This window comes from Dromiciops gliroides, chromosome 1 (genome assembly GCF_019393635.1).
Source record: "Dromiciops gliroides isolate mDroGli1 chromosome 1, mDroGli1.pri, whole genome shotgun sequence".
Classification (NCBI taxonomy): domain Eukaryota; kingdom Metazoa; phylum Chordata; class Mammalia; order Microbiotheria; family Microbiotheriidae; genus Dromiciops; species Dromiciops gliroides.
This window is the reverse complement of record NC_057861.1, coordinates 656,785,569-656,802,675: the sequence shown is the minus strand read 5'-3', so window position 1 is coordinate 656,802,675 and position 17,107 is coordinate 656,785,569. Positions and strand designations below refer to the sequence as shown.

The 17,107-nt window shown below is 34.8% G+C and overlaps 1 protein-coding gene and 1 non-coding gene across 5 annotated transcripts in view; both read right to left on the bottom strand.

Annotated features, from left to right (window-relative positions):
• Positions 1 to 8,017: 8,017 nt before the first annotated feature.
• On the bottom strand, positions 8,018 to 8,158 carry LOC122737865. Its single transcript, XR_006354615.1, has one exon. It is a non-coding gene; the product is annotated as a U4 spliceosomal RNA (small nuclear RNA).
• A 4,513-nt stretch (positions 8,159 to 12,671) lies between these two features.
• FSD1L (fibronectin type III and SPRY domain containing 1 like) overlaps positions 12,672 to 17,107 on the bottom strand; it is an 89,192-nt gene continuing 84,756 nt past the window's right edge. For all 4 annotated transcript variants that reach the window (XM_043978149.1, XM_043978150.1, XM_043978151.1 and 1 more), the window contains one exon: positions 12,672 to 16,459. In XM_043978149.1, coding sequence (XP_043834084.1) covers positions 16,337 to 16,459 — 123 coding nt within the window. In that variant the 3' untranslated portion in view covers positions 12,672 to 16,336. The remainder of the gene's footprint in view (positions 16,460 to 17,107) is intronic.

Sequence of the window (17,107 nt, the reverse complement as noted above, 5' to 3'; positions counted from 1 at the left end):
GTTTGTAATTTATTGTGTAGCAAGTAGTGTCAAATTCATATAGAAATGTGGGCTACTAAACTATATATAAAGATCCCTGAGTGTGCATGTTGTCTTGGAAAATCACATTAGCATTATCTAAGTTTTATTGTATTTTTATTTATTTTTGTTAAATATTTCTCAAGTACATTTTAATCTATATCCTGGGCACTAAGCATTACTGTGACTTACATGTTTGACACCTCTGCTCTAAGTGCAGGGGTCCACTTTAGGTTTTTGAGCAGGAGAGAGACTTGTGTTTTAGGAAGATGACTGACAGCAGAACAGAGGATGGATTGGAAGACAAGAAACATTAAAAACAATTAGAAGGCTCTAATAATTGTACAGGAATGAGATGCTGAAGGCCAGCTAGGGTGGTATCTGCTGGAGCAGAAAGATGCAAAAGTTGTAAAAATAGAATCAACAAGACTTGACAATTAATTAGATACTGTGGATGAAGGAAATTGATCAACAATGATTCAAAGGTTATGAATCTGGGTACCTGCTAAGATAGTAGCATTCTCAGTAGTAATAAAGACATTTTTGAAGATATATGAGTTTAGTAGGGAAAACAGAAAGTGCAGTAGAAGGGGTTGGGGTGGGGGGTGCAAAGGACTATAAAACCATGCAGACCCTTTGACCTAGAAATACTACTACTAGGTCTGTATCCAAAAAGAGATAAAAAAACAAAAAGGAAAAGGACACACACACACACACATATGTACAAAAATATTTATAGCAGCTCTTTTCTGACGGCAAAGAATTGGAAATTGAGGGGATGTCCATCATTTGGGGAATGGCTAAACAAACTGGTATGTGATTAAAATGGAATACTATTCTACTATAAATGATGGTTAGGATGCTCTCAGAAAAACCTGGAAAGACTTACATGCATTGATGCAAAGTGAAAAGTACTGTGTACAAAGTAACAACAATATTCTAAGATGATCAGCTGTGAATGACTTAGCTATTCTCAGCAATATACAATGATCCAAGACAATTCTGAAGGACTTAAGATGAAAAATGTTATCCGAGGCAGCTAGATGGCGCAGTGGATAAAGCACTAGCCCTGGATTCAAGAGGACCCGAGTTCAATTCTGGCCTCAGACACTTGACACTTACTAGCTGTGTGACCCTGGGCAAGTCACTTAACCCTCATTGCCCCGCCCCCCCCCAAAAAAAAGTTATTTAAAAAAAAAAAGTTATCCAATCCCAGAGAAAGAACTGATGGTGTCTGAATACAGATTGAAGCATACTTTTTAAACTTTATTTTTCTTGAGTTTTTTGTCTATTTTTTTTCTTTTGCAACGTGACTAATATGAAAATGTTTTGCATGACTACACATGTATAACCGATATCGAATTCCTTGCCTGGGGAGGGAGACAATTTGGAATTCAACATTTTAAAAACTAATGTTAAAAATTGTTTCTACATGTAATTGGGGGGAAAATGCTAAATCAAAGAGGGAAAGGGGAGTGTAGAGACCAAGGAGTGGTAGAATTGAACTCGATGGGGATGATTACCAGTAGAATTAATGGGGAAAGAGTTTTAGCCATGAGGGGTGGCAACACTGAATCACTAGGATTCAGGGAGCAGGAGGAACAAATTTGCTAGTTTTCAGGGTTCTGTTATTGTGGAGAGTGGTGTGGATGTGTTCCTCCCACTCTAAATACCAGGGAGTTAGAGGAGGAATGGGGGTAGTGGTGGCAAGGAGTTTAGGTCTCAGATACAGGTCTGCAGGGATTGGTGGACTAAACTCACAGTTCAGTATCAGCTCAGTAGTTATATCCCAAGATGACGGGGGTACGTCCATTAGATATTCTAAACAAAGAGTATGGACTTTGCTTATTGTTAGGATTGGTGTCTGAGATCCTAGTCCTTTTTGGTTTTGAATATAGTGTCTGAAGCCCCTGGTAATGGTAAGACTAGGCATTTATCTAAAGTCTCGGGCTTTCTGGCTCCAGTGGTGGTGACTAAGGCCCCCTTAGGCCTTTATCTGAGGTTTCTTCAGCATCTTTTCATGATGTACATTGGTGGAATGGATGTATAACAGAGGCAGACTGATGCCCTTGAGATACTTCTTGTTGTTTGTCTTACATTCTTGAAGAAGACCAATAACACCACAAGGGTAATATCTTAACTTGTGCATGAATTGGATTTAAATAGGCCAAGCTGCAGAAAGTGGGCAGCCTCACTCTCTCCTCCAGTCATCAGATTCCAGCGGCAAGATAAAAGTCAAGATGACTGGCAATGGCCCAGGATCCCTTGAGATACTAAAGGAATTAGAAACACATGGTGTCTCAAGTCTTAGTGCAATTTCAAGTGCTTAAAACTGCACTAACACTTTTGGAACATCTTGTATCACTAACATGCTGGGTCACTGCTATAGGAAGTATTTATGGGAAACATACAAATTGCACAAGAAGAGGTGGAAGAGATATTATCTATATTGCTGGAAAAAATACATTTACTTAGAAAAAAACACATGTCCAGAAAATTTTTGGTATCAAGTACAATTTATTCCAGAAACTGAGGCACAAAGAATTAACCATGAGTTTATGACTTTGCCATAGAGTCATAGCAAAGTTAACAGTGTTTCAGGACATTATACAATATTTTCTAAAACTTCCTTCAAACTAATACCTTATGAAGTTATAAATATTATTTAAGATTAAGGCTTAAATTTAAGATTCCATAAAAAACATTCTGAAAGTTTTCAACTTCTTAAATGTTTCCAAGTTGACAAATACAAATAAATACTTCCCATCATGTTAAATATCTTAGAAAACTAGCACTGTGCTAAATGTGGAGATATTTACTGAAGCTATTTTTTTTAATCCCTAACAATACCTAGCATATGTTTGACACAGTGTAAATGCTAAATAATTGTTGGATATTGGGGCAGCTAGATAGCACAGTGGTAAAGCACCGGCCCTGGATTCAGGAGTACCTGAGTTCAAATCCGGCCTCAGACACTTGACACTTACTAGCTGTGTGACCCTGGGCAAGTCACTTAACCCTCATTGCCCTACAAAAAACAAAAACAAAAAACAAACCAACAAAAAAATAATTGTTGGATATAACATAAACTGTCTAACCTATTCTTGGGTCTCAAGAGGATATTTCATATTCCCTTCCTGTGAATGTCTATCTTTTAGAACTCTTTGATAGGAAGCTATTTCTAAAATTTCCTGTTATAAGTCTGTCCTTAAATAAAAATGAAAAATATTGTTACTTGATGTGCTTTTGTGTAAATTGTCATTCTTTTCCAAGTTAAAATAGCCTCAGTTAGGGGGCAACTAGGTGGCGCAGTGGATAGAGCACTGACCCTGGAGTCAGGAGGACCTGAGTTCAAATCCAGCCTCAGACACTTAATACTTACTAGCTGTGTGACCCTGGGCAAGACACTTAACCCCAACTGCCTCACTAAAATAGCCTCAGTTCTTCTAACTTTTATAGCCATTAGTTTTCTTTTCTAGTCATCAGTTCTATTCTAAGCCTCCAAAATGGAAATATAAGAATTACTGCCAATTTAAAATTGTCTTAACTTTGTATCAAAATGGAACCCAGACATGGAAAGATAGAAACTAAGTTGCTGCCTTGTAGTTATTTGTTCACATTATCTATCCTATAGATCATATATATATATATATATATATATCCTTGTGGGGTGGAAACTAGGCTTTATTCATCTTTCAATCCCCTCATAGCACTTAACAAATAATAAATATCTATTAATTAAATCAAAGAATAGAAGCAGAGGGTAGGGAAAAGAATTTTTAGGATTGCAGAGATGATTCTCTAAAGTTAAGTGAAATTCCTTGGTAATTTTGTACCACTAGACAAAATGTATGTTTAAACTTAAAGTTGTTTATTTTAAAGAGCCAGCATTATGTTGGAATCTAGGTTAGAAATCAGAAGACCTAAATTCTCATCTCAGTTTTACCAATTACTTGTAGTCTAACCTTGAGTCTCAAACTTTATAGGTTCTGTATTCTTCATCTAAAAATAAGATAATGCCAGTTCTTCTCCCTAACAATAATGTATGTGAAAATGCTTTTAAAGTGTTAGATAAATAGGAAAATTGTATTCTTTTGATAACACTTTTTTCTGTAAGGGAATTCCCAACAAATGAGATGATGTGCTGAAAATACAATAGTTAAAGCAGTGAGTACATATGGAGGTTGCTAGCTGGCTGAGCGGATAGTGTTTGGATTGGTAGTCAGAAAGAAGTGAGTTCAAATCCTATCTCAGACACTTACAAGCTGTGGGACTCTGGGACTCTCAATTTCAGTTTTCTCATCTGTAAAAGAAGGATAATAGTGCCTACCTCAAAAGGTTGTGAGGGCCATATAAAGTGCTTTGCAACCTTAAAGTGCTAATTAGGGTGGTGTCTTAAGCTTATTTTTTTAAAGCTTTAACAGCTTAACATTGCACTAAGTTTTGGAATACTTTGTATAAATGTTAACTATTATAATAAGTAGTTAGAATATTTTTCATTTACCATTTAAAAGCAAAATTTGAGCAAATGGGATTTTTCACCCTATTCATTACATGGAACTATACCCAAATAATAGAAATAGGAAACAAATTAAGGAGTAAGTTCATCTTTAACAACTGAAAAGTCCAGTTTATAAGCAAAATAAAACAAAAGTATAAGTAATTTGGCTCACAGCCAACAAAATCACTAATGTCCTTCTAAATGCTATATGCAATGACCTTTTCTCTCCTTCCCAATATCCAACTTTATGATACTCACCATGCCTGCTTATTTGATACTTTGTCATCCTTGACTTTGGAGACACCATATTCTAGTTTACTTCTTATCTCTCTAAATATCCATTCTCAGTTTCCTTTGTGGGGTCCTTGTATCCACCACCAGTCCATTACAGAATCTTCAAGATTTTGTCATTAATCCTCAGTCTTCCTGGATGATCTCATTCACCTCTACAGCTTTAACAACTATGATCTACCATGAAAATGTAGATGCTCACCATATTTGCAGGTCACTTGAAGTTGGGGGAATGATAACTAACAAGTTTGGTAACTAAATCCTTATCCACAAAAATCCGGAGATACTATAGAAAGTGTGGCACAGTAAAAAAAAAAAAAACAACAACAACAAAACCAAAAAACATTTAGTTGGGTCCCAAAGCACCTGGATTCAAGCTCTAGCTCTGCCACTTACTACAGGCATAATTTTAGGTAAATCACTTAATCTCCTTAACTTCACTTTCCTCATTTACAAAAGGAGTAGGTAGATTATATGATCTCCAAGATCCCTTCCAGCCTTAAATATATGAAACTATGGGTCAAATTTAATAAGTTGAAATTTACTTTAAAATAGATTGCATTGATATCTTGTTTTTAACCTCACCTTCAATTTTTTAAAAAATTCTCTCCCACCCCGTGAACAATACTAACTTTTAATACTAACAATAACTAACTTTTGAGAATAGAGAATAAAATGTAAAGCAAAACTAATTACATGTCAGTAGTCAGACAGTATATATAATGTTTGCCACCCATATTCCCCTATCTCTGTAAGAAGAGAGGAAGAGTGATAAATTAGCTTATCTCTTCTCCAAGGCTTTGGCTCAGTCATTATAATGAAACAAGATTTTCTTTTTCTTTTGTTGTGGTTGTTCTTTCCATTTACATAGTGCATAATGTTTTCTTGGTTCTGCTTATTTCATTCTTCATCAGCTCATTTAAGTAGTCCATTGCTTCTTAGATTATCTCAAATTCATTGTTAAGGATGAAATATAGTAATACATACAAAGTGCTTTCTATACTTCTCTCCCAAAGATAGGTTCAATTACTATCTCTACATAGATATCCCTCAAATTTATACATCCAGCCAGAACTGTCTTGCGTTGCCACTTGCCCACTGCATACCTCCACTCTGATAATTTATTGGCATCTCAAATTTAACATCACAGACCTCCCTTCTTTCTATTCAGTCATCCACATCAATTCAGGTACTCATCCCTTCTGTTCTGCATTAGTATACTAGCTTCCTAATTATCTTCTAGTTTCTCCCTTCTCCAACCATTTGCCAAAAGAATCTTCCTAAGGCACAGATCTGACTGTAATTTCAAGAGCCTTCAGTGACTACTCAAGTCTCTAAGATAAAATATGGATTCCTTAGCCTTAGCTAGTAATGCACTCCACAGTCTGGCTTAAAAACTACCTTTCTTGCTTTATTTTCACATCACTTCCCTTCACCTATGTTCCAGTGAAACTGGAGAATTGTTGTTCAAAATTGATTTTCCATCGCCTGCTACAGAGCTAGAGTCAGGAAGATCAGCTTTCAGATACTGGTTTTGATACTTGGGTATAATGGTCGTAGCACCTATTTTATGGGGTTGTGAGACCCCAGTGAGATAATGGATGTGACCACTATGTAAACATCAACTTTCACCATGTTTTATTCCCACCACCCACCCTAGAACATAAACATCTTGAAAGCAGGAGATATTTCATTTCCCCCCCTTACAACTGACAGTGTCTTACACACAGGATTCACTGATAATGAGACTCATTACCCACAGACAAACTAGGGCTACTAGCTTTCAAGTGGACTGTCACTAAAAGATTCAAAGGTGTGTATGAAGTTTTCAAGTATGGATACAGAACATTCCACTTAGATAATATTTTGATAAGCATCATGTTAGATGTTGCCTATCAGAGATTGGTAGGAACACCAGCAAGCTATGATTTCAGTATATACTACTGACTTTGGAAAATGCAGGTCTTCAATAATAGCTAGCATTTATAAAAAGGCTTTAAGATTTGCAAAATGTTTTATATCTGTTGGGATATTTAATCCTCAAAACATCCCTATGAGGTAGGTATTGTTATCCCTGTTTTACAGATGAGGAAATTGAGTACGTGACATGCTATGGTTCACACAGCTAGAAAGTGTTTTGATGCAGTATTTGAAATCAGGTTTTCCTGACTCCTAAGCCTAGTACGCTTTCTACTGTGCCATTTAGCTGCCTCAGAATCTGAGCTGTCCAAAGCAATGGTGAAGTATCTAGAATGGATAAAGGTTATCTGTAATACCCAAAGCTGGGATATGGTCAGGTGAATCTGGAATTTCTGCCAAAGTGTGAACCAGTGTGTGAACTTTATTGTATTAAACCAATCAACTTTAACTTATTTGTACTTGGATAACTTGAGATGGAAACAAATCTTATAATGTATGGCCATGAAAAGCAGTACAAACTATGAAGTGAAACGCAGCTCAGCAACTTGAACTTTATTCCTTGGAGAGCACGCTACTGTTGAGACAATAGCAGAATTCTGTAGTAGAGTACTATATTGACCCATAATTTATTCCATATATGGTATCAGGAAATAGTTGGTGCTACACATGAAATTTTAAATGATAAGATATTTGTGTCAAGAAAAGAGTCATGAGCTAGTAAAAAAAGCCCATTTCAATGGCCCAAAATGGCAACAGATGTCTGTAAGAAATGAAAGACTTGTGCCCAGGGTGTTAAAGAAAATGCTACCTACTCTGGCTGTGTACTTGGAGGATTATAAACCTCAACAAGCCATTAGAGTTTTTTATTTAGCCTTTTTACTTCTGAGAGAGGAAAAACATAAACACTATAATAGTAGTCACTGACCATTTCTCCTTGTATGCAAACATCCCCAACTAGGAAACAAAAAGTTAAGTTACTTTGGTGTTGTGGGACAAATGTTTATCTATATATGGCTTCCCTAACAGGAGCTATTCTGACAAAGGGAGAAACTTTGAAGCAAACTACCTTAGGACTCTTGGCTATATAAATAAAATCAATGCAGCTAAAATGGGAAGAGAATTGGGAAATTAGAGGAAAAAAATCTTTGCAGAAAAATTCTCTAATAAAGTCTCATTTAAGATACATAGGAAGCATACATAAATTTCTAAGGGCCATTTCCCAATTGAAAAATGGTCAATGGACACGAATAGGAAGTTTTCAAAGGAAGAAATCTAAGCAATCAATAGTCATATGAAAGAATGCTCTAAATCACAGAAAAATGCAAATTACAACTTTTTGAATTAGAACTTTGCAAATTACGATTCTGTTAGCAATAATCACACCTCGGACAAACCTCATTGGCTATGATACTGCCACTATGCAAAGCTTGCAAATTACAATTCTGAGGTATGACTTCACACCCATCTAATTAGCAAAGTTGACAAAAAAAGGAACATGACAAATGCTACGTAAAAGGGCTGTGGGAAAATAGGTAATGTTGGTGAAATTGTGAATTGGTTCAGATCTTCTGGAAAGCAATTTGGAATTATCCAAAAACCCAGTAAACTATTCATGGCCTTTGACCCAGAGATAACACTAAAAGGTCCATACCCTTGTGAGAATTGGAATGACACCCCCTGCTGGAGAGATACTGCAGGGAAGCTCTGCCATAAGGAGAAAGCATGTGATAAAGAAACCATGTGACTTTGGCATCTGGAAGTTGTCCCACGTCCAGAACTTACATTTATGGAAATGCCTGTTAGTTGTGTCAATCGGTGTTACCAGCCAATTAGCTTGGAGCTGTGTGTGTGTGTGGATGGCCCTGTTTCCAGTTTCACAGGAGGCTTCGGGAAAAAGCCCCTAAAGAGGGGTCTCTTTTGGGTTGGAGACTTTGGCTTGGGAGCAGGGGAAGGAGATTAGGGAGAGAGCAGGCAGATCTAATTTTTTATCCATGTGTTTCTCTTTACTAACCCCCAATATATTTTAATAAATACTTAAAAGTCTAAACTCATGCTAAAGCTTCTAATTTAAGGTGACCACTTATTAGATTTTAGTAGATTTTAGATATCATAGCTAGAATTTTAGCCCCTTACACCCTAAAGAGATCAAAGGAAAAGGAAAAGGACTCATATGTACAAAAATATTTATAGCAACTCTTTTCATGGTGGCCAAGAAAGTGAGAGGTTGCCCATCAACTGGGGAATGGCTGAGCAACTTATGAAATATGAATGTGATGGAATACTATTATGCTGTAAGAAACAATGGAGGAGAAGGCTTCAGGAAAAAAAAGATTTATATGAACTGATACAAAGTGAAGTGAGCAGAATCAGGAAAACAATACTGTACAATTTTAAAAGACTTAGGGATTCTGATCAACACAATGATCAATCACAACTTCAGAAGATTCATAATGAAACATACTATCTACCTTCAAACAGAGAAATAATGGACTCAACAAGTGTCAGTTGAGGTATGCATACACACACGTGTATGCAAATATGTATGTGCATACATATACATATGTAATATGCAAACATGATTAATGTGGGGGGTTTTGCTTGACAATACTTATTTGTAATGTATTTGTTTCCTTTTTTTTTTTTTTTTTGCGGAGCAATGAGGGTTAAGTGACTTGCCCAGGGTCACACAGCTAGTGTCAAGTGTCTGAGGTTGGATTTGAACTCAGGTACTCCTGAATCCAAGGTCCGTGCTTTATCCACTGCGCCACCTAGCTGCCCCATTTGTAATGTATTTGTATGTATGTGTATATATGTATGCTTTCTCAATGGAGGATGAGAGAACAGATCAAAAGAATTCAGAGAAAATAAAATTGAATGTTTTTTAAAAAAAGAAAATGTTGCCTTTGGCAGGAATCAGATTCTAGAACCATACCCTGCCAAGTTCAGGGATCCCCACAGCCTGTTTTAATCTCATAATACTAAACATGTTGGAGATTTTGAGATTTAAAAAAAAAAAAAAGGCTCAGAGGAATCAATATGAGTTTTCAATGGTTTGGAGTCTCAAAAGGTTTATATTCTGTATATTTCCTGGCCAAGATCAGCTGAAGGAGAACTGTTGTCTAACTATGACCCCAGCTCAGAAAATCTCTGGTAGAAACTAGTGACAGACCTTGAATGTGGGCAATAAAAGTCCTATTCCAGTTGTACAATACAACAGTAAGTACACTAGTGCAGTGTAGAAGAGCAGTAAGCCATTTACTCATGATATTATTCAGATTAAGGCACCCAGGAATCTGTGCTTTGTTGTTTATAGAGTAACTGATAAGAATGTTAAAGGTATAGATGCTATGCTTATTAAATCTGAAGATGAGCAAGCTGTGAAAGAGTTAACATACTAGATAGCAGCAGCCAGAAAGACTTTGACATGCTAGAATATTAGGCCAAATCAAGTAAGATTAAATGTAATATGGATGAATGTAAAATTTTACACTTGTGTTAAAAATATAAACTACGAAGTACAAGGTGGAGGAAGCATGGTGATACATTTATCTGAAAAAGGCCTGAGGGTTTTGGGAAACTGAAAGATTAATGAGTAAGCTATGTTATAGGAGCCAAAAAAGCTAACGCAATATTGGGCTGCTTTAACAGGTATGGCTTTCAGGAATAGCTCTACCACATAATCCTGTCTCCTCCCATCAGTCACTCCTAGAGTAACAAGTTTAGGTTAACATTTTAAGACAATGAAAACCTTAAGTGTCAACAGGAAGAGAATCAGGATGGTGAAGGGCTTTGAACTCTTGTCATGAAGACTGAAGGAAATGAGTGTTTAGCTTAGAGTAGACTTAGGGACGACATAATACCTGTATTTAAGTATGAAGTGTTGTCACTTTGGAAGAGGAATTAGATTTCTTCTACTTGTTCCCAAAGAGCAGAATTAGAAGCGATGAGTTGAATTTAAGATCACTGTCAGGGAAAACTAGAGCTATCCAAAAAGTAGAATGAGCTGTTTTAAGAGGTACTGAATTCTCTCTCATATGTCTTCACACAAGGGCTCAATGTCCCCTTGTCCAGTGTGTTGTAAAAGTAATTGTTTTCAAGTATGAGTTAGATTAGATGGTTGCTGAAGTCCATCTAACTCTGTGATTAACTATTGATATAGATGATATTTATAGTTATAGAAAAAGTCTTGATTTAGGTAATAAGTGATTTCCAAAGGCAGAGGCACAAAATCAAAATGAAATAAATGTTCAAAAAATTTTAAGACCTTTCTTGTGTTTCAACTACACCTATAATTTGTTTTCCATTTTTCTATCACCTTGGAAAATAATATCAAGACAGAATCTGCTTTCAAAGTCTGCTTTTAAGTAGTCTATCATCTTCAGAAAAGTTAGATAACTAATGCTAATATAAAATATTAACATTTCCTTGTACAGACATAGCCTTGACTCGAACCCAAATTGTTCTGACATTACATTCAATATGTTCCCATTACCCGGTGTTGAATAGGCGTTGGTACTGCATGGCAGTGTCAGGATTCAAACACAGGTGCCATGAACCCCAAGTCTGGTATTCTTTCCACACTGCATAAACAAATTGTAGGAAGAAAGACCCAAATTATGGCTACGATTCAGTCGGTCATTTTTTTTCACTTTGTTCTGCACACATTACTATTATTAATAATTTATAATATTAATAAGCAATGTTTGTCATAGAACTAAGGTATTATACCAAAACCAGGATCAAATGTTAGAATTGATATAGAACATTTTACCAAATGTATTCAAGTGATAAAATAATAAGTATATTTTTAAATATACATTAAAGTTTTATATATATGCTGAGTATTATATCTGAAAATATAATTGTAAACTTTATTATGCAGTACAATAAAACAATGTTTGAGAAATTAAGTGTTTTGATTAAATGAGTATTTTAGATAATAGCAGACAACTAGATTTAGAGATGGAAGGGATCTTAGAAATCACTTAGTACAGTTTGGTACAATGAAAAGAATGCCAAATTTGTTTTCAATGGACTCACATATGTAGATAGGTCCTGCCATTCACTACCAGTGGGAGCTTGGCTAAGTCCCTTGATTCCTCTGAGACTGTGTGTTCTATTTATAAAGTGAGGGGAGTTAAGTAGATGACAATTCTTCCCAGTAATAACTGCCTTAATTTTATACAAACTGACTAGAGAAAAGATATAATTTGGCCAATATCCCATGAGATAATGTATACTGATAACTGATTTGCAAAGAATTTTAATATAAATATATGTATATATACATATACACATATACATACACATACATATATATATATACATACATAAATGTAATTTAATCTTTCACTGATGATTCAAAAAATTTTCATCCTTGGGCAGTACTTTAGGGGCATCATTATTACTGAACAGTACTACAAAAAGTTTCTGGTATTTGGATTCTGGTTAAATGAACATTTTACATTTCAGATGATAGCAAAAAGTGGAAAGATAGATATGAGAGGTTGGATATAACCTATTTTAAAAATTCCATCAACTCTGTTCAAACATGAAAATAAATTATTCACACTGTTTTGGAAGTGAGTACCTTTTTATATAACTGAACAGCAGCTTTATAATAATTTTACAATTTTCCTAATGAAAAATAATTATCAACCAAAGACTATGCAGAAAGTACTATCCTATAAGGAATCTTTTAAAAAGTAACGCAGGGGCAGCTAGGTGGTACAGTGAATAGAGCACCGGCCCTGGAGTCAGGAGTACCTGAGTTCAAATCCAGCCTCAGACACTTAACACTTACTAGCTGTGTGACCCTGGGCAAGTCACTTAACCCCAAGTGCCTCACTAAAAAAAAAAAAAAAGTAATGCAATTGGGGGCAGCTAAGTGGCGCAGTGGATAGAGCACCAGCCCTGGAGTCAGGAAGATCTAGTTCAAATCCAGCCTCAGACACTTGACACTTAGTAGTTGTGTGACCCTGCACAAGTCACTTAACTCCAAATGCCTCACCAAAAAAAAAAAAAAAAAGTAAAAGTAATGTAATTTATGTTTTAGAAACGTACTAAAATATGAACTGAAAATCCAGACTTCTTTTTCGTCTGATATAGAATTTATGATAGTGTAGCTAGTGTGTAATTCTACCTTTTCCATTTCCAGAAGTACTAGAAATATAGGTATTTCATATTGATTTTAAAAAGAAATTAATTAACCAATACCATGTTTTACAGAAAAAGAGTGAGCAAAAAGTAGAACAAAAAACAATGAGATAAAACATCAACCTTTGCTAAACTATTACATTTAAAAGAATTATTTCTCCTCATTTATATTTTTTAAAACACCTAGGATTAGTCATAAAAAGTCACAAGAATACTATTCATGCTTTAATTTTGTAATTGGGTAAATAAAAGCAAACTCATTTGTAGCTTTTGATAATCACATTTGGGAAAACGATGCTGCTTACATTTTGGATTCAAGCTGACCAAGTCCAACTTTACTCAAATAGATCTATTGTCAGTTTATTTGTCTAAAGAGTGTAACAACTTCCAATAAATCCCAACTCCAGAAAGATATGCCTCAATAGTGCCTTTATTCATTCTCTAGCATTTGGAATTTCTAAATCATCCTTTAACAATTTATATTAACTCACAAAGTGCAAGCAACACAAATAATTATGAAATACTGCACAGGAATATACTTGCACACAGATTTAGAAATCATATAACATAGGTTAGTGTCATATTTCAATCTAGAAATGTTCTTATTTAAAGTGCTTAAGGCAACTCCTTCATTTCTTTCTCTAGTTCATTAAAAACAGAAATGGTGTTTAAAAGTTCAGAGGGCTAAGGGATCCTAAAATAACATAATTTAGTAATACCTCGTATATTAGTTTCGGATCATCTCCCACACATTTCCAATACAGAAATCAGTCTTGTTTCAGTTTTCAAAATAAAGACAAGAATGATCATACAATTTAAAAAAGAGCTCTAAAACAGAACTCATAAAAGATCCATACAGACATATTCTGGACTTTAATTTTTTAAAAGCATAGCAAAAGCCTAACTCTACATTTTATGGTAATACTAGAGGTAATAATCGTGTTACATATGTGATGGGGGAAACAGGATCTTGGATTTACTAAATTCATTTTCTTACTACAAAATCCTCTGAGAAATTAGATATTACACAAGTTTTTGTCAATAGTAAACTCTGTCCAGGGAAATTTAAGATTCTCCTCTCAATGATTTTGACATGAGGAGTGTCAAGTACATTAACAAGTACAAGAACCTTAAATATTCCAACCCTTCTCCCCATCCCCATCCTTTTAAAAAAGGCCTTATAGTAATCCAACAAAATGTTCCCTAGCTTGAGTACCATAAGTTAAAACCATGTGGGGCACTGGGAAAATTTAGAAGGCACTGAATTAACCAGATGATTTCACCATAATGAGATATTCTTGTAAAAAAAAAATTAGAAAAGAATTTTTGGCTTTTTCTGTGTAATGACCACCAAGATACTCTACTTAACCATTTCCATAAACAACAGATTGACAAATGGATTTTTGTTTTAGGGTTTGCTTTTGGCAAATGAAACTGAATTCTTTGTTGGTTCAAAGGTTCTCTGATACTCCCTCAAAATTAAGTTAAGCATAGTACATTCTTTTAAAATTGTGCTGAAAGAAATGGAAGGAAACCAGAAGAAAAGTGCTTTGAGAACTAGGATTATCTATGTTCACATTTTAAAATATCCTTGTCTTCCTCATGTTCAACTATTATACATCCTTAAAACTACCTGACATCAGGTCAGCGGTACATATATTGTCTTCTACTACCACTATACATGACTAGATAGAATAATATCCTTCATTTACATTCATTGTATAGATAGTAAAACAGAACACCCTGCATGTAAGTACTATGCTTTTATTGAGAGAATACTATATTTAAAGCATCATGATGCTTTTTCTAGTGATCAACAGGAGTTTAAAGAATAGAAGGTAACTTCCTGGGGAAAGAGCTCTTATTTGAAATTAGAAAAAGAAATTTTTAAAAAGTCAAAATCAACATTTCAAAAACAGGGAAAACACATATTCAGGTTCTTAAATGGTTAAAAAACTATACATATAACTGTTTCATTTACTGCCATTTTTATTTCGTTCTCAGGGACTTATATTTCGAGTTTAATTTGCCTTATAATTTTCATTGCCCTCACTAGACAGTTTTTATTCAGTGTTCAATATGCTGTCGTTATGTGTACATCAACTCTTGAAGAGTTGTACCTGCTTTAAACTATAAGTAAATGGAACAAAATAACTTGCACCAAAATTGTCTCTAAGCTGTCTTATTTGAAATAATTACAAATACAAATTATTTCAGAGATGTGTGGATTCTTTTTCTAAATTATTTCAGGCTATTTATATTTTATTGGTTAACACAAATAAATATAATTTTAGTAAAGAATAAGTACAGCATTCCTAAAAGCATGAATGGCATGCACTTTGTGTATTAATTTTTCTCTCCTCTTTTATACCAGGTTGAACTAGAGTGGCAAATTTTCCCACCTTTACAAGTAATTTTGTTTTATAGGTTGCAAAATTTAATGCATTGTTTTAACCCTTCTACAAAACTTTAAATTAGCAAAATACCTCAAAATCCAATGGCAAATTTACTACAGATTTAGCTTAGTTAGGAAATAATACCAGAAAACACCGTGTAAAAGCCCTTAAAATCTTTCCATTGTCCAAACTGACCTAGAAAAGGAAGCCTAGTTCATAGCATGATGAGGAAAATCCCTGTGTCACCCCAATAATGTCGCAAAGTACCTAGATTATAGAACTAGTGCAAAATGAAATCTCTTAAACTATATTTATCAACTCACCTGTCCAATCTGTGTCAAGTCATAAGAATAATATAAATTTTGTCTTAGCATTGTGATAGTTTGGATACACAAAATAAGAGAGAAAGGGGAAGAAGAAGAGCCTGATCTTTTCAACATATAAAGCAAGGGGAGAAAAAAAATCACAACCCCATTCATTTCCAAATTAAGGGGAAAAATATTAAAGTTACTGTAGGAGAGTCTTTTTGGCATTCCCAACAGTTTCAAATGTTATAAAACTTTTAAGGGCTGAAAAGTGTTTAAAGCTTCAGTCTGGGAACTAAAAGTCTTTCTTTTCTGAAGAATCACAAAATTAAGGTAAGCATAGGAAAGCCGAAAAATTAGTTTAGTCAATTAAGAGGTAAACCTTCCTAACCAAGGCTATTCCTGCCTTTGGAATCCTATGTATAAACAAACAGAAGAAACAATAAAATATCTAGAAAATTTAAAAATCAGTTTTCTTCTAAAAAAAAAAACACTTTCATTTTCACCTTCATCTATTGTTCAGAAAGTCAATCCTTATTTTATAACTGCTTCTTCTATGGGATTTCACAGTAGGTTCCTGCTAAAGCTTCATTTCAGAAGCTTAATGTTAACAGTATTGAGGCCTTAAAAGCAGCAGAGGGCAGCAAACCCAAATGATTAATCCATTGCTCAAAAGCATCTGTGATTAGAAACTGCACAGAAAAAAACCACCAAAATAAAAAGAGAAGTAAACATTTTTTGAAGTGATATTACTGCATAACATTGTTCAGGCTGCTAGTTGAACCACTCATTCCATTTTCATGTTTCTGTAGTGTTTTCACGGCACTTGGAACCTGTAATCCAGTACTCAAAGAAAGTCTACCACACCAGACCTAGAAAAGATTATAAAATATAGCTGCAGTCAGATTTCAAATTAAGTTGAAACTCATTTAAAAAAAATTCCATTAGAAAAATCAAAATAACATACTAATATCATTTACTACCAAATATCACAATACGACAACCTATGGTTGCAGGAGCACTAGAATAATATAGGAAATTAGTTCCATCCTTTTCATAAGTAGCAGTTGCTGGACAGTCTGTAATATATTGATACTGGTCCAAAATAGAGGTGTATGAAAATGAAACTTAAATGTATTCATCGGCTCAGGGATCTAAGGAGTAGCTAAATAGCAAGAAAAGAAATGGAAGAGGGCCAAGATTTTGTGGAATAGCATATACAGCTTCTAGAGAGCCTTAGAACTTGTGCCTTGGCATAAGCCACAAGCTATCATTATCATCACCAGCATTTAAGCCCTAAGTAAGATTGTTTCATGAGTTCTCCATACTCAGATTATGCATAAGGCATCAGTGATGAGAGATATTCATACATAGGCAGAGAAGTGTGTGAGATCAGTGTCTTACAACAGTGCTTCTATTATCAAAGCAAGTTCCCTTCAATTTATTTATTGGGGGGGGGGGCAACTGGGGCTAAGTGACTTGCCCAGGGTCACACAGCTAGTAAGTGTCATGTATCTGAA